The 18263-nt window shown below is 39.1% G+C and overlaps 2 protein-coding genes and 1 long non-coding RNA gene across 3 annotated transcripts; 2 read left to right on the top strand and 1 right to left on the bottom strand.

Moving 5' to 3' along the window:
* Positions 1-664: 664 nt before the first annotated feature.
* LOC124181220 lies at positions 665-10749 on the top strand. Its single transcript, XM_046567558.1, has 8 exons — positions 665-837; positions 3201-3438; positions 3964-4181; positions 4836-5218; positions 5318-5583; positions 5657-5952; positions 6146-6532; positions 9757-10749. Exons 1-8 carry the CDS (start codon positions 800-802, stop codon positions 10211-10213), a joined length of 2283 nt encoding a protein of 760 aa, XP_046423514.1. The 5' UTR covers positions 665-799; the 3' UTR covers positions 10214-10749.
* On the bottom strand, positions 1505-3317 carry LOC124181226. The gene is made up of 2 exons (XR_006870419.1): positions 3180-3317; positions 1505-2543 (listed from the first exon to the last, which is right to left on the bottom strand). It is a non-coding gene; the product is annotated as an uncharacterized LOC124181226 (long non-coding RNA).
* A 1137-nt stretch (positions 10750-11886) lies between the features above and the next one.
* LOC124181221 lies at positions 11887-18248 on the top strand. Its single transcript, XM_046567559.1, has 6 exons — positions 11887-12015; positions 12253-12265; positions 12612-12912; positions 13004-13299; positions 14557-14787; positions 14861-18248. The coding sequence occupies exons 2-6, from the start codon at positions 12256-12258 to the stop codon at positions 15913-15915; spliced, it is 1893 nt and encodes a 630-aa protein (XP_046423515.1). The 5' UTR covers positions 11887-12015; positions 12253-12255; the 3' UTR covers positions 15916-18248.
* The last annotated feature ends 15 nt before the right edge of the window (positions 18249-18263 follow it).

Below are 18263 nucleotides of genomic sequence, written 5' to 3'. Positions count from 1 at the left end.
CACAGTTACAGAATTGCGTCTAGGATTAGTTGATGAAGGAGATAGCCCCGTTTAAATTTAGTGTGTAACCTACTTACAATTAGTCCGCTTAAGGCGATGATTTATAGGCCAAACTTGATATAGCAAACGAGGACTCGTCCGGTATCGCGGTCAACAATATGCGACATTACATTACAAATGAGCTGTAATGCCATTAATTATGACTGTATTGATAGAATATTTTTTTTTTGGAAGCTAATTAGTTCTTGACGGATGAAAATTTGCTGCTGGAAAACCGATGGTGCAATTGACAATCGGATAGTCGAACTTTGGAATACGTTTGATAATTCATTCGTAAAAATAGCATCCATGTAAATTTAAAATATTTACATGAAACGTCGTGACTTGATTTAAAGCCTCTTCTAATAGGTGTGATTCTTCGCGAAATCAAGATAAATTTTTCATAAGTGTGTCGGCGAAAGTATAAATTGTGGGTCAAGGACGATCGCGAAGTCCCCCGCCTGTGTTTCCGCCGCCGTAAATACACAGGGTGCATGTCAAGAGGCAGGAGTATTTTGCCATTCCTCGAAAGACTCGGGGATATACATAACGCACGCTCCTCCACCTTCGCCACTGCGCAACTTATACATGTATTCTGCAGGTTCTAATGGCTCCTGGTGCCCCAGTCACGCTATGAGGTCGGCCGATACCAGACGCGTTCCGTGTCTTAGATTCGTGCGGTACGCAATTCGTTGATTCCTGTAAAAGGTTTATCCTACAAGGTGCAGTCGAGTAAAACTGCATCAGGTGCAACAATGCGATGGGCGAGACCAAGAAAAAGGATCAGCCCACCAAAAGGTAACGATAAAAAAAAAAGATCCCCGATCTTCAATCACGTTTACAGTTGAACTATATGGAGCCGCAAAAAACTGGAGATGCCGGGGATCGAACCCGGGGCCTTTCACATGCAAAGCGAACGCTCTACCACTGAGCTACATCCCCGATATGTTACATGCACCAAGTATTCCAGATCCCGTTAACGCTTGTAATTCGTCACCGAATTCACCGCGTGAACATAGTTTTGATGAAAAAAATCATTCTAGAGCATCGAAACTATTGCAAAAATACACGTTCATCGTACTAGAGAGTTAATGCCATATTCGCCACGTATCTACAGTGATAATCAAACTTAAAAAAAGAAACTGTTATTACCCACTCGTCACATGCTGTTTACTCAGGTTGGCTCACGCGCCGTTGAGTTACCTTCGCATGCGACAATCTATATATTCATATATTTCCCGCTATTTTTTTACACGAAGATTATCGATGAACCGCAGTGCAACAGAGCGGTCGGCGTTGTTTAATTCTGGTCCTGCGCGAGCGTTTACCAAAGCCCATCTATATCATGCATAGTTTATGTCGTATTAGTTGAAACGACTGGCAGCACTGACCGTCGCGCTACGGCGCCTGATATTCAAACCATTTGAAATTCGAACCAGGAAATAATTTTTACGTACCGTAATTGCATTAACTGCCGGTCTTACGTCGATCAAATTCATTATTAGTATAGAACTGCTCAAAAATATCTACGATACAAAATCACTGTATTATCTGGAATACTCAATTTATACCTACAAGCTGTCCATCAGAAATGAAGATTAAAAGGAAAACGTAAACCTTCTGCGATGTTTCGGGTATCGAGAAGAAAAAATCTCTGAGGTTTGTATCATTCTATCTATATTGATGATAAAACTTGGCAGATTACATCAACGAGGCAGTTAAATTATGCAGTTAATACCGCTAAGTGGGTATATTAGAGCTGAGCCGATCATCGCGTGATCCGGTAAAGATGAGCGATCATCCACGGATTAGGAGTAAAGCGAAAAGCGCTTTACATACGGACGAAGATAAAAGGCAGGATGGCGGCTCGTCGAATAATTAATTGCCCGAAACGTGATTGGCACCGGTGTATTTTTGGTCCACTTTCTGGATTGCCTCTTAATTCGATTGCTTCCGTGTCGGGAATCCATTATACCGCATAAACCGGATTTTATTTCTCCTCGTGTTCTAAATCGATGTTCCCCGTATGCGGAGATGCCTGTGACGGCATGTACCTTCCTCCCGACGCCCATTATCCTCCCTGCAGTCGTGCTCAGTTTGTTTCGAACTCTCGGCCCGGCCCGCAGCATGCCTTTTGCGAGTTTTTAACACGCGATTTCTGCCGTCGGCATCCTGCAGCTTTGGTAACGCGGTCGCGAGACTTCGCTTCTTTGGAATCTATTTCTATATATTTCTCTCCCTTTTCGTAAGTTATTTTTGTCATTTTTATTCGCAAAATTAAATTTAGACTCACTGCAAGCTAGCGATGAATGGTGAAAACGATTCAATATTGTCTTTGAATGTGAGTATATATGAGTATATTTAGAGGAAATTAAAGATAAAGCCTAAGAGTGCGTCAAGGTATACAGATTACATTGGATTTTGCGAAAAACAATTGAAAAAACAGCTTCTCTAAGCAACTCCTTCGTCCAACTCAATTATCTTCAATCTTCCCGAACGAAACTCTGCAACAAAACTTTCTCCTAATCTATACATTTAGCTGCCTGTTTGGGGCGGGGTATGAAATTCTGAATTTAAAAATTTCCGAAAACTCCTAGTTCCGAATAATTTGGTGGCTAAACGTGAAGTAAAGAAATCAAACTTTTACGAAACAACAAAGTTTCGAATGGTTGGAAACTCGACGGCTCAAAGTTTCGAAAACTCAAGTTACGATAGACCAAGGTTCTAAAAAATAAAGTTTCGATAGAGTAAAGTTCGGGACATGAAAATATACTTATACAGCGTAGTTTACTCAACGACCAGGTGTAAAAAATCCAAAAAAATATTCAAAATCCAAAACAAAGAAAGTTCAAAGCAATGAAATTTCACCAAACCAGAAATTCACAGAACTGAAGATTTTCGATCATTCGGAATTTCTATGATTTAGATTTTTAAATTTTCTAATTTTCGCACTTTTCGAACTTTGACTTGTCGGAGTTACGTCCTTCAGCATTTTGTCATTTCAGAACTCTGCACTTTCGGAACTTTGAGCGCCGAGTGTTGGACCATTCGAAATTTTGATGTTCGTCAAAATCTGATTTCTTTATTTCAATTTTCGAACTTTTAAAATTCGGAATTTCAACACCGTCCCGCCTGTTTACCTTCTTGTGCAATAATTCTAGACGACGGCAGCTCTGCGGGTTGGGCAAGTCTTCCTCCGACTCTGAGATAGCGCGAGGCAAGGGCAAAGAGCGATGGCCATTCCCACAGAGTCTGACGGTGGACGAGCTCGCTCGTTATCGCCGAAGACGGGTCCAGGGTCGGCCCAAAGACAGCCTCTGCAGGGCGGAAGGCTCCCTCGGGAATCTCATCACCGAGTATCGCAGGGCGTTCCGTGCTAGTAGCGAGGACATCTGGAAGGTAACTGGTACAATCACTGTCGGTAATGAATTAATGATTTTTCATTTTCATTTTGCCTTTTGCGCAATTTCGTAGTTCTTGGTACGAATAAATTTTGCAATCAATCACGCTTTGTGAAGCCTCGTCTACAGGGTTCTTATCCATTCTACATTGCGTGGCTCTGGCGGTGTGGAAAAGTACGCTTAGTATCTCGTGCGTCTTTTGAAGAATATTGATTCCTTAAATCCGAGCTTATACAATGAAGGCGAATAAAGAACGTAAAAATAACAAAACGGATGTTCAAAATAAAGGCTGTACAGCTGCGAGAAAGAAAAATATTGATCAATTTCCACCTTCCAATATTCATCGCTCTGAATTATAAACGAACTGAAATCGAAAATCGACCGATCGCTTAGCCCGAATTCTATATTCTGCTCTATTCCACATTTCAGCACGCATTCCTAAACCAATTATAGATAATCCGAAGCTCCGCAGACTTCTTTGAAATCGTGCAACATTTATATTCCAAAGTTTCATGGATTGCAGGAGCGTGCCGCCGCGGGATTTGTTCCTGATTCACTCAACCATCACGATGATCCGAGTCTCCTGACGGAACGAGCGATAATCAAGGCGGAAGAAAGGAGCAAGGAACCGGCGTGCAATCCGGAGGTTGCTGACGCTCAAGAAGTTATGGAAATGAAAACTGAAAGTTCGCGATTTGTACCTCATTTGAACGCTCCAGGTCGGCCACCGCTCTTACGGAGGTGCGATCATGTTCATCATTTTAATTCTAGGTCAAAGGATGAAAAATCAGTTCTGCAGCGTATTATCCAACAGAAGTATTCTTTAGCGAAGAAGAAAAAGAAGTCTGTGAACTCCAATTAATGAAATCTCTGTAACAAAAGGATGAAAATTTGAGTGAATGTATAGATTTCTTGGGTGGAAAAACAATACGTCGTAAATAATGAGTCACAGTTAAAATCCTGCAATGAAATAAACCGAAAAATTTTTTACCCTCACGGAATGGCAGAAATAAAGAAGCGACTCGACCGTTGCGAGACGATTAGAATTACGCGTTTCTGCTGTTCAGAGCCGCAATTGATCCCTTCGAAATGTATAATCGTGTAATCTTAAATTCCGGAGTACGCAACGTCGTAGAAATAAATCGATCAGACGCTTCTCTCGGAATTATACTCGGAAAGCGCGGTGCCTTGCACGAAATACCTCTGCACCCTGGGGCCATACGAATTATGAATTTTGCCCCATAAATCATAGCTCGTCGCGGGAAAATCCAAAAAGGAATTTATTCTTCAGGGTGACTCAAAGGTCGCGTTCTTGGCGTTGTTATCGTTGTAGTATTTTCTCATTTTTGCGAAACAAATGGAGACAGAAAAATTACTACTCTTATCTTAATCCAGGGGCACTAGTCTGAAACACGAGGGAAAATTCATCGCCGACACGGAACAGTCGTGCTACGTTGCCCACGAGGGTGTTCACCGCGCGGAATTGGCGCGGCGACCGACGTCCCTGAGGATGGAAGGTGACATGAGCATGATGTCGGAGAATTGCGAGAAATTCATCGAATGGCTCAACGTGAGTCGCCCGGAACTGGCCAGACTTCCGACTCATCTCAGGCTGGAGGGTGACTTCGAAACTTCGACCGAAAACCACGAGAAATACGTGCCGTTCGTCGGTGCGAGAAGACCGGAAATACTCAGGCAGAGCGCAAACTTGAAAATGGAGGGAGAGTCTCGCCACATTCCGGAATACAAGGACGTATTTAGGAATCACAATCTGAGCGGTGAATGAGAAAAAAATTATCATTCGTACATATGGATTATTTTCAAAATAATTAATATTTTCGGTTACGTATATTGTCTATGTGTTGAAATTTTCGCAGGGAAACGTTCTTTGAAGAAACCGGAAACGCATCTGACGACCGAGGGTAATTTTTACAATACGACCGAGACGTCGGAACAATTCGTCAACCCGCGATCAGTCGGCGAGGCGAATTTGGACGGCGAAGAAAACCGAAAGCTAGACACGGATGACGAAGATGACGTGGAGGATTTGACCAATACGGACAAGATTGAACGCCTTGCCGCGGATATGAACGAACCGAAAGGACCGCCTCTCGAGATTCCGGAGTACAGGGATGCCTTCAAGGTAAGATTGGAAAAATTCGGTCCTCGATAAAACCCTTTCGATTCTTCTACTCACCCATTGTCCTACATATCAGGATTTCCCAAGAGAGCGTCCGAGGCTGATGAAGCCTGACGACGAGATCGGTAGATCGGACGGTTCTAAGATATCGTCGTCGTCACCGACGCGTGCGAAATTCAGCACGAAAATCGACATGGACCCCGAGTACAAGTCCAAGTATTTAGACTACTCCAAGGACTCGCCGGTTTACCGGAAACCGCCGTTAGCGTTGCGGCCCTCGGGTAGAAACAGCGGTCTGATCGACAGCGTTGAGAGAACAGCGCGGAATTTGGGTAGCGGAAACCGATCGTCGAGACCGCGGAACGACGCAAGGTTCGAGCTTGTCTAGTAAAATTGATGAAAAACCATTATTACCGGTAAAACATCTGCACTGACAATTACAAAACGATTCTCCCAATCGGCGCTCGTTAGAAATTGCCGCATATAACCGGATCAACTGGTGTAAATTGAATATTTGTATAATGCAGTAAGAGAAGCTACAGAGTTTTTTTTTGTTAATCCGTAGAGATGAGAATTTCCGCCAAAAGTTGTTCGAGGCTACGACCGAAGTGCGGTCGCAGTACGTTCCGTACGGAAATATTCCGCGGGTCGAGTCGGTCAAAATGCCGGCCCACTTGCAGCTCGAGGGTAGCATCGACTTGCAGCCCGAGTATCGGAACGCCTACTGCACCCAAAGGAATCACCACTTGCCGACGGGAGAGCCCAGGATGCATCGCAGACGCGAAAGAAGCTCCAGCGAGTCGAGGCGTAGGGACAATTATTGGACCAACAATAACAACACCGAGAATTTCGGCCGTCCGAATCCCGGAGACGACCAAGACGCCTTCCAGGTATTGCAGACGAGGGTCCATGAGGACAGCCTCGTTGGAAAACCACCGTCTGGCAGTCGGAGGTAAAAATTCGCAGTCTATGATGTTGCTAATATTGTTCACCTGAAATATTTTCAACGATTTCGTAGTATGAATCGGCCAGAACGTCTGAATCAAAAGTTAGCAAAGGAGGACAAATCTTTTAAAAAAATCTCATGTATTATATATGATAGAATTAGATTAGTCTGACAAAGGAAATTCGAATAACTACAAGATAACCATATACACCAACCATTTTATGTAATATTTTACAGTGAGAACGTTTGGAACGATTAAACTCTGCTATTTTCGAACTGATTCAATGTTAGTTTCATTCGTGTTCTCTATTATTGGCACAAATAACATATTTGCTCGAAATTTTCTAAACGTTCTTTTCTCTCTTCCGAATTTTTTATTCATCATCAGATGGTCCGGCCGATTCGTCAATAATTATACTAAAATGCGCGAAAAAGTCATTTTTCTACCAATTTCCCACTATCGCAACTCCGTAGCTCTTCCTATATGTATATATATATATATTTATATGGGCTATTCCGCGTCAACCGGATCAGTCATCTCTCAGATATTTTTTTAATTTGGCATGTGGATTGTGTGGGAGGAGTTAGATTTTTGTGCCAAAGCGCGAATCTCATAATGCAAAATTCGATTTTTTATTAACAATAACAAATTAGACTCCCATTTTTTTCAAAAATTCATAACTTTGGCAAAAAATTAGATACAATATTTTTTTTTTTTTCAAATTACGCGGAAAGCTCCATAGAATTTGAAAAAAAATACGAAATGTTAAAAAAAAGTTGTTATCAATTGTTTATTTAACAATTAATTTTTCAAAGATTTTTAAAACAGTGACTGACACGATCAAAAAATTTTTTTAAAATTCTGACATGTTCCTTGAACTGTACTACAACCTGTGAATTAATTCCAGAGGGGTGTTTTTTTTCGTTTTCGAGTAAAAAATCATTGAAGGTGTCGATGCGCATGAAATTGCGGCGCGCCGAGTCTCTACGTAATGGCGGGCGGCCGGTTGCCGTCCACCGCTACCCCGCGGCGGCGTCGCAGCGTTATTTTAGAGTCATTTTCACGATGTAGGACACGATTGAAGAATCTGAAAAAAATACTGTACCTTCACAAGGCCTGCTCAAAGCGATAAGTGAAGTTTCAAGAATGTGTTTTTCACCGTTTTTTTATTACAGAGATTCAAAATAACGGTTACACACCATGAGAGTGCACATAAATGATAATAATTACATAACTTGCTACTTATTTCAAAATAAAAACACATTCTTGAAACTTCACTTATCGCTTTGAGCAGGCCTTGTGAAGGTACAGTATTTTTTTCAGATTCTCCAATCGTGTCCTACATCGTGAAAATGACTCTAAAATAACGCTGCGACGCCACCGCGGGGTAGCGGTGGACGACAACCGGCCGCCCGCCATTACGTAGAGACTCGGCGCGCCGCAATTTCATGCGCATCGACACCTTTAATGATTTTTAACTCGAAAACGAAGAAAAACACCCCTCTGGAATTAATTCACAGGTTGTAGTACAGTTCAAGGAACATGTCAGAATTTTAAAAAAATTTTTTGACCGTGTCAGTCACTGTTTTAAAAATCTTTGAAAAATTCATTGTTAAATAAACAATTGATAACAACTTTTTTTTAACATTTCGTATTTTTTTTTAAATTCTATGGAGCTTTCTGCGTAATTTGAAAAAAAAAAATATATTGTATCTAATTTTTTGCCAAAGTTATGAATTTTTGAAAAAAATGGGAGTCTAATTTGTTATTGTCAATAAAAAATTGAATTTTGCATTATGAGATCCGCGCTTTGGCACAAAAATCTAACTCCCCCTACACAATCCACATGCCAAATTAAAAAAGTATCTGAGAGATGACTGATCCGGTTGACGCGGAATAGCCCATATTAGACCTGTCCTTAAGAAGGGCAAAATCGAATTTTAATGGTCTTACCCCCCAAATTGGTTCGTAATAATTCAAAAAAAATGTCAGAATTTTAAAAAAATTTTCCCTCCATATTTACCCACCGCTAGGAAGCCTTACTTTTTCCCATAGGAAAAGCATTGATTTTTCGTGATTTTTAATCTTCTTTTTACCGCTGGCCTAATTATCAGCTAAAAAATCGTAAATTCTCAGAAAATGTTGACAGTTATGTTACCTTTTTGACGAATTTTTTGGAATTCGATACAAGCATTATTGGGCTAGATCAATCACATCTTTATTCTCTGTATGTTGCGAAAAAGGCGGAAAAAACCAAAAAAAGTCGAAGAACGTCGTTTTGAGAGCTAAAAATAGGAGGAATAAAATGGCAGAGGTTACAAAAAATAGGAAACTTTTCGCTGAAGATGGTAAATTCTCAGAAATTGCTAAAAATAGAACAAAAGTCGAAAAGTATCTTTCAGAGGTATAAATATAGAAGTTAAAATCGGTTGAGTCTTCACACATTTTTTTATTATTATAGAATAATAGAACAGAACTTCTATATTTAGACCTCTGAAAGATACTGTTACAAAGGGTAAAATCACCCGTTTGGTCCCCTTTTTAATGATCTAGTAGTCGTCATAGATAAAAGACGTTTATAAATCTCTTGTGTCTTTCAAAAGAATAAGGTTGCTGCGTCAACCAACATTATTGTAAAAACAGTCTATCTCGAGACTTTAAAAGGAGAGCTTCGTCACAAAATCAATCCTTTTCCTCTCTTAATTTTCCGCTTTGTAACAATACTTTTCGACTTTTGTTCTATTTTTAGCAATTTCTGAGAATTTACCATCTTCAGCGAAAAGTTTCCTATTTTTTGTAACCTCTGCCATTTTATTCCTCCTATTTTTAGCTCTCAAAACGACGTTCTTCGACTTTTTTTGCTTTTTTCCGCCTTTTTCGCTACATACAGAGAATAAAGATGTGATTGATCTAGCCCAAAAATGCTTTTATCGAATTCCAAAAAATTCGACAAAAAGGTAACAACTGTCAACGTTTTCTGAGAATTTACGATTTTTTAGCTGATAATTAGGGCAGCGGTAAAAAAAAAGAGTAAAAATCACGAAAAATCCATGCTTTTCTTATGGGAAAAAGTAAGGCTTCCTAGCGGTGGGTAAATATGGAGGGAAAAATGTTTAAAAATTCTGACATTTTTTTTGAATTATTACGAACCAATCTGGTGGGTAAGACTATTAAAATTCGATTTTGCCCTTCTTAAGGACAGGTCTAATATATATATATCTTTTTTCAGAGGATCGTTGGGCCTGCAGCGTCCGACGACGCACGTCGAAGCGACGGATCCGTCGGTCCTGCGACGACGCTCGCCGAGTCCTACGTACCGGCTGCACGTCTGTAACGTGGACGACGAGCCGCGTGGTTTTGGCCGCAACAGACATCCAGGTCCTGGAGTAGTTCCAGCGGAGGTTTTACCGTCAGAGAATGAAAGTATAATCTACAACCCTAAGAGTCAGAGGCCTTACTCGCCGAGCTTTGGGAGGGAGGATCCCAAGTCTTTCGTTGTCCTGCAGGACAACGATTCGGCACAGGCGAACCGCGACCCGGTTACTTCTCGCGGGCGAAGTCGCGCCACTTGGAAACCGAACATTGATAAAATTCCTGGAAATGTATTGGGCAGGGAATTAATCGGAGGCAGCAGTAGGACGCCTAAAAGTTGGATGCGCCCCTGGTACGACAACGCTGGCAACTGAGAAGTTCCAAGACAAGATAATTTAATGAACTGCGTTTTCAGGCCAGATTTCTATCACCGATATCCGTAGAAAATAGGTATATTCATACGAGGCTAAGGCGGATCCGTATTTTTGCTCTCTAAAAGACGGGGAGAACGTCGAGGTAAAATAAATATAAGAGAGAGAACAACGACAACGCGCTTGTATTAGAGATTTTAGAAGCAAATTTACACATGATAAAGTAATCGTTGTTTTATATAATATATATACCAATAAAGTGTAGTGAATATGTATAATTCAAATGCAGGGTACGTATACCTGTATTCAAAGGATAATTAAGATTCCAGATTTTCTAATCAATTTACGCGCAACATTATACACATTTCAAATTCCTTCCATAGGTACGTATAATATAGTAGTATAATGATAGACTTGTATAATTTGTTATAGTCGCTGATATTTTATGAAGATGTGTTTATACGCCGATTTGAAATTTAAAGCAAAAGAAACGGACAAAAAAAACCTTGAAAGAAGCTGCGAAATCAAGATTATAAACAGTATACTCAGGTATTGACTGTAGATGTAAACTCCAGAATACACATTATATACTGCCAATATTAACTATAAATTAATTTATTACCCACAAGAGATGTAAACAAGCAAAAGATTGAATGAGAATATCTTATGTTATATAGTAGTAAATATATTTATCGCGGTGGATCCGATAAAATAACATGAATGTACGCTGTAGTTGTTATGATTAAAATAAACTTGAAAAAGACACACAAAAATAATCATAATAAGAACAGCTGTTTGCTAAAAACATGCGTGTTATAAATGCTAATTCCTTCATCTTCCGTTGGATCGATAACATTTATGGTGCAACAAGTGTCACTCAGGTAGCCCCGGCTGCCGAACACTAGGCGGGACATCCAACACCGCATTCACCATAAAGCATTGACAATTATCTGCACTATACACCTGCAATTTTTTAACCCACAAACAAATAACGACGCGTAATATATCTGGCCTCTTTTTTCTACACTAATCAATAAACAAAAAGGCTCAATTAATTAAAACCGAGGAACGCTTCCTGATCAACAAATCTCCTAGGCTCGACCTTGTTATTGTTGTGCTTACCTCAACCCATGCTCGTCACGCGATTCGCACTGAACTGATGGCGCAGATCTATGGCGCAGATTTTTGCAGCCCCCCCCCTTCACCCCGCCGTGCAACACCTGTCGCTCCGTTATATGCATGTGTAAACACACATACTTCCGGTCATGTGATCCCATCGAAAAATTCGTTGTCGAATCATCACTTCGTCTCCCTCTTTTTATCTAATCTCTATCGCAGTTTGATTCAGATGTTGCCTTGAACTAAATTGAGTGATTCTATAGACATTGTCTCTAAGTGTTTAATCACATTTATAAGTGGTGAGTTACCGTGAAAGGAATTGCATGATAGGTGAATTCTATTTTTAGATGTAATGGCCATAAATCTAATTATCACGCGTGATGTATGGAAAATTTATTGATGGTGGTGGTCAACAATAATCGCGCGCCCGTTTATGATCCGTCACTGGGAACTCGGGCGATTGTGAAAGGCGAGCGAGAGTCAAATGAAACGTTGAAACGGCGACGTCGTTATTACTAATGAGTCAAGATTGTAGTGCGGATCTCGAATCGGTTGTTCGCTCGATTGATGCTCTGCCATACGTTCCCACTGTCCAGCTTTGTGCGGTGTGCCGAGTGTGCTAGTTGATTGTAAGTTTGTTGGGCAGTGTGTTTGGGCTGTTACAAAGCGCGCGGGGTGAAGACGCGGTAAGTAAACTATCGCCGTATTCTTTATTGTGCACAATTAACGAGGAAAATATTGAAGCGCTAGTTCGGCAAATGCGCGACGATACGTCTGTGTTTATCCCAATACAACCATCGATCCTTATACGCATAACCTTATATTCAATGTCCAATTGTCTTATCGCTTAGCTTAATTTATATCTGCGAAACTTGATTTTTATTCCTTCTTTTTTGCGCTATCGCCACCTTGAAATCGGGCAGGAAATGGATCCAGGTACGATATTGTATATTCAATAACAAAGTTACGCCTACACCGTTTTCTGCACTGTATGTTCAGTTGGGTTTGTTACATAATTTGACAACCGCTGATCCAGCTTATCGCCTGTTTTCGTTTTTATCATAATTTTATTTCTGTTCTTGTTATTCTTCATTCGACACCAAGCACTTTGTTATTTCTCACATTGCTTTACTCTTTCTTTTCAACAATCGAAAGTGTCAAATCGTGTTATATTTGGTCAATGATTGACATCAATTTTTTCCAAAAAAAAAAAAAAACAGAAAAGAAGGGCTCTGTATAAATTCTGTTCTGTTTAAATACTGATGCTTGACCTTATGTGCAGAAAACATCGGAACTGAGGCCATAGTTCGAGTGACACATTGGCTGCGTGGTATTTGGGAAATGAAACGGCGGGCCAGTCCGGTTCAACAATGGGTTGACTCTATTCCGTCCTACGAGAACGCAAAACCTCCATTTGACCAGGGAACCGGCAGTACGCAAACACCAGGCAATTTACAACCAGAAAATACTGCAGAGGCACATTCGTTCCTTAAGAAGAAACATCAACGAAAATCAGATATGACCGCCTCGGCGCCTATCACTATTCCTAACTCTCCGGCCATCACAATGACTGGCCCACTCAGGTAGGGCACGCAGAATGATTAATTCAACTTATCGCTCATTACATCTGGTGTTGCTTAATTTCCTGTTTGTTGTTTCTGTTGTTGTTCGAAGCTCTGTTCCACACAACAGACTCGTCAGGGATCTCAGTCTTCAATCTGACAGCAGCCATTGCAGCAGCGTTGAGAGTCTTTTGGAATGGCGAAAGGCTGATCCAGAAGCGATTCTGCTGAGTCTTGGCTTTGGGTACAATAACAGTCCTCAGGAGAGCGGGTCAATGCCTAGAATACCAAAGAGATTTTTGCAGCCTTCTAAGTTGAAGGGAATTGTTATAAATGATTTCCTCAAACAGCAGCAAGAGGACAGCGAATCACTCGACACCGCGTCTCTGGGATATAGAGGACTCACTGGTAACGATTGTTTCCATTCTTTTTCTCCTTCTTTTTTTAAAGAAGCAGAAAAATAACAGGAACGAGGATAAGCAGAAGCAAAATCATTCGCTTTCATTCAATCATGCAGCTAACATGCTACACAAGTTGACATGAAGAAATCTAGCATCTCAACGCGAACGGAAGCTTCATATATATTTGCTAATATTGACAGCTGTCAAGTATTTCGAGATTTGGCTAGAGAATAGAACTGCCTTTGTCACTAACAACATCGCATAATCAATTTCATCAATTTCGTTTTTATAATGGTTATAGGAAACGATAGCACTCTATGTGTGCCTCCGTGTTTTCCGAGGCGTAGACATTCCGGGCCAAGCGATTTAGTAAGTGTTCCCATCACGACGTCGCTAACAAATTCTATGTGTGATTTCGTTTTTTCGTTATTTGATTTGCAGTCCACTGTTTGCTTCATTAATTTTTCTTTTCTTTTTCTCCCCTGCATCAGATACTCAGTACTTGTATCTGTGTTTCCCGATTATTTTTTAATGGTAAAGCATGTTTATTGTCTTCACTATGACTTGCGTTTTATCTTTGATATTATTAACGAAGAGTGTGAAGATTCATATTCTCTGATTGGCTAAATTTTGTAGTTTATCGAGCTCAATCATCGTACAAACAGCATCTTCACGTCGGGCCGTGTTTCATAATGTACGTAACAAAATGAACTCAAATTTGAATTATATGGTTAATGGAAGACACAATTTAATTTCTGTTTCTATTCTCTGGTAATAATTGCAAATTCCTTCCATATAATCTTTTTTATTGGATAGTTGTCCTATCTGAGGACTTTCAAAATTACGTTGCATGCATAACGAACATAGAAACATCTAGTTGGGCAATTATTTTTGTTTCATGTAATTCATTAGGTTAAGTAAATTATTCTTTATGCAAATTATTTTTCACCTCTCTACAGTATTACAAATTGTCTCTGTAAGGATTGATCTATTTTTTATTGTGATCACATATCCAGTACAAATACTTCCCACTGTACAAGAGAACTCTAAACCAGAGGAGGGAAGGTGTTTATCTATAATTTACATGATACACAAATTATCTCAAATTTGCGTACCACCAAATACATCCATATTAAAAATTTCCAGGATTAAATCAATTGCACAAATCGTTTCACCGTATGTTTTATCGAAAATATAAATACGCAATTCAATTGAATTCTATCTCTTGGTGGAAAACTCTAATTTTTCCTGTGCCTTTTGACAGGCTCCCCGTACGTAGCTCCATCGGAGATTGTACAAAAGATTATGGAACGCCTACGAGAACACGAGAGTCACGAAAATGATTCTTGCACCAATACAAACAGCAGCAGCAGCGAGCTCTTCGGTTCCATGCAACAGGAGGGCCGATTATCTGTTCTTTCACCAGATAATAGGCAATACCTTGAGCGACCAAGATCGAAGAGTCCTGATATGCGTAACAAACGGATGATCATAGGTAAAGTTTGTTCTTGTAAAGATTGAATATAATAGCGAAGGAGTTTTGGCAAGTAACACTTCTTTAATTCTAGGTGAAAAATCATTCGCCTTTGGAAAACATGGAGACTTAATAGAAATGAAGTCATTGGACATCACTGAAGAAACCAATTTCGATGGAGACACCAATGACTTTCAAAGCAAGTCGATAGATCCTGTTGACAATTTTGACGAAGATATACATGAATTAGGTCAAAGTCTTGAACATATCGCACAAAGTGTTGATGCAGTGATTGACATTGAAAAATCTAGAAAAATGTCTGCGAGAAAATTGGCAAAACAATTATCATTCGACGAGGACAACTTGAAGTATGGGCAACACATAATGGATACGGAAGGAGAGTTTGCGTTACATTGTGAGAGACTGAGCAAAGATCAGAGCGATTCGTTAGCGACGGTCGTCTCGAAGTGGTCTGACACTAATGAGACCACCACCGACGGGAACGAATCGATTAATCAGGATCACGACGGTGACCAGAAGGCAAATCCGATATCACGGCGAGCAAGCGATAGCCTATGCGAAATGCAAAAGAGATATCTTGTACCACCAGGTGAGGAGAGAAGGCTAAGCGACAGTACAATACACAGTAAATCAGAAAAAAGAAGACTGGTTGATAAAAAACCAAGCCTAAAGCGACAAGCTAACGTGACCGATTCTGATCCAATAGTATGTGAAAACTTAGGAGATCGTATTACGGAATATGAAATGCACAGTGAAGAATCCAGCACGCCGGATAAATATGGTTTAAAATCTGTAAATACCTGGGATTCTAATTCTGGCGAAGGGAACTGTGATGCAGAACATGAATCGGGTACGCGTAAAGATGCGGAAAAGTGGAAAGTTTGCTGCTCTGAGAAGGCTGATCTATGTTGTAAAAACGATGAACTGGATCAGATCTGTGAACACGAGGAAACGTCAATAAAATGCTGTTGTCACGCTAACAGTACAAATTGCTGGCGAAAAATGTCGGAAATAATGAAGAAGAAACAGAAAGTGAAAGATATGGTAGCTAAAAGTAAACAAGAAATGGACGAGCTTCGAGAAATGATTAACAGCGTAATGTCAGTAACAATGAAACCCGGATGTTGAGAGCCATAACTACCAACATTAGTTGCAACAATGCGAACTTATGGGACAAACAGAAAATATGAAACAGCGTTTGTTGTTTGGAAGTCAAAGTGTGACGCATATGAAACGTCCGTCATTAGTAACTCATCAAATTCTGTCTGAAGATACGTTCTTCCATAGATTTATCGACGATATGTGATATTTTACATTCCACAAAGTTTGACTTTTACTTCATTTATACACTGCTAGCCAAAAGTTTGGGTATACCAGTCGAAATTTGGTGCCGCACTAAAAATTAGATAGGAGATTCAAGGATAAAGATAATCAAACGTTCCAAGCGGCGTTTTAAAGAGGAAGAATGTATCTTCATTTTGCCTTTTTGGAAAATTCCTCACATTTTTTTTTACTCTGTTACGTATTTTTGACGTGGCGATTTGTCGGTTATTTTTTAGCCGCCGAAAGTTAACCGGACAGCTTAAAGAATAATTTTTCCTCGGTTTCTACTATGGTAAACCTCAAAAAAATATCAAAACCTATATTTTTATTTTTTAGAAGGTTCCGTAGAATTTTTTTTCATCTCAGTATTGCATTTTTAGCTAAAAGACATGTTTAATAAAAAAGCTGTAATTCAATAACTAGGGGGTTTCAGAGGAAATGTCAAGAGGGTAAAAAGTTGTATAGGTTCACACTGAAGTAGCTTGAATTTTTTCAAAATGTTTGGTCGCGACTCTGATGAGTGGAGAGACTCTATTTGGGAATTATGTGGTCTAGGACAATATATCATGAGAGAAATTTTTTTTGTTTTTTTATTTTTAATTAACAATAATTTTTTCAGATTATTTCTTTTAAATTCTAATAATTTCTCCATAATCTAAATAAAAATTATTCTAACACATTTTTCAAATTTTTAACGTGGAAAATTGACTGAATATAAAAAACTTGGTACTAAAAAACGAGGCGTGATTGTTACTTAACGTAATCATGGCATGGCAAAGGTGATTTTTTCTATTTTTCAGCACAAAACTCTTACAGATAAGATAAGAGACGTGATTGACTATTTTTTTTTTGCGTTAAAAACAATTTCAAGAGCTTAAAGCTTTTTCTTTATGTTGTCTTAAGTCTGATAGTTCTCGCGACATAATAACTCAACTAACGATGATTTTTCGAGTGCAACCGAAAAAATTGCCCCTCCACTCATTAGAGACTCAGTCAAAAATTTGAAAAAAAATTCTGAAAAAATTCAAGCTACTCCAGTGTGAACCGATGCAACTTTTTACTCTCTTGACATTTCCTCTGAAACTCCCTAGTCATTGAATTACAGCTTTTTTTAACCATGTCTTTTAGCTAAAAATGGAATACTGGGACGAAAAAAAATTCTACGGAACTTTCTAAAAAATAAAAATGTAGGTTTTGATATCCTTTATAAGTTCAGCATAGAAAAAACTGGTGAAAAAATTTTCCCTGACCTGTGGGGTTAATTTGCTGTGGCTAAAAAATAGCCGAATAACGGCCATGTTCAAAAATACGTCCGAAGGTTAAAAAAAATTATGGAAAAGATTAATTTTTCCTCTTTGAAACGCTACTTGGAACGTTTGATTATCTTTATGCTTGAGTCCGCTATCTGACTTTTAGTGCGAGAAGAAATTTCGACTGGTATATCCAAACTTGTGGCCGACAGTGTATGTATGAATGTATACATTATTTGCACTGTAGGTGTATTTATAATGTGATATATTAGTTTTAATATTGGAGTACGATCGTGAATAGATAAGAGTGAAATACTATTTTGCGGAACATAATACTAGAGAAATAAATAATTGAAAATAGGTAATCATAGAAAAATTCTTGCCATTCATATTATAATTGTGGGTTTTACCAGGGAATCGTATGACGAATATTCTAACATTCCAGTGCTCATTCCAAGAATAAGCTGTTGTATGTACTTGATTATACATATAGTATACCAGGTCAATTTCACTCCTCATGATATATTCTAATAAGTCGCATAATATTTCACGTAAATTTGGATATTGGGATATATTTTATAAGTATTTACGTCATGTCAGATTTGCTATTCAAAAAGCAGAGAAAATTTCTTAACAATATCTTTGTATTATGATATGTTACATACATGTGATCAGGATTCTAATCTGATATTGAATCCGACCAATTAGATTTGCCTACGAACGCGCATTTTATGCAATTTAATTATTGTTTTCTCGTCGTAAGATAACGGCCATAATTACAAACACCATAAATAATAAGAGTTTTGTTTCAGAGTTTTATTCCTCGTTTGTAGATAATGTTCAAAGACTCGCCTATAATGATAGTAATAAATACGATTGCTAATACCACGAGAATAGTTTTTG

The sequence above is a fragment of the Neodiprion fabricii genome, chromosome 4 (genome assembly GCF_021155785.1).
Source record: "Neodiprion fabricii isolate iyNeoFabr1 chromosome 4, iyNeoFabr1.1, whole genome shotgun sequence".
Classification (NCBI taxonomy): Eukaryota; Metazoa; Arthropoda; class Insecta; order Hymenoptera; family Diprionidae; genus Neodiprion; species Neodiprion fabricii.
This window is presented reverse-complemented; position numbering and strand designations above follow the sequence as displayed.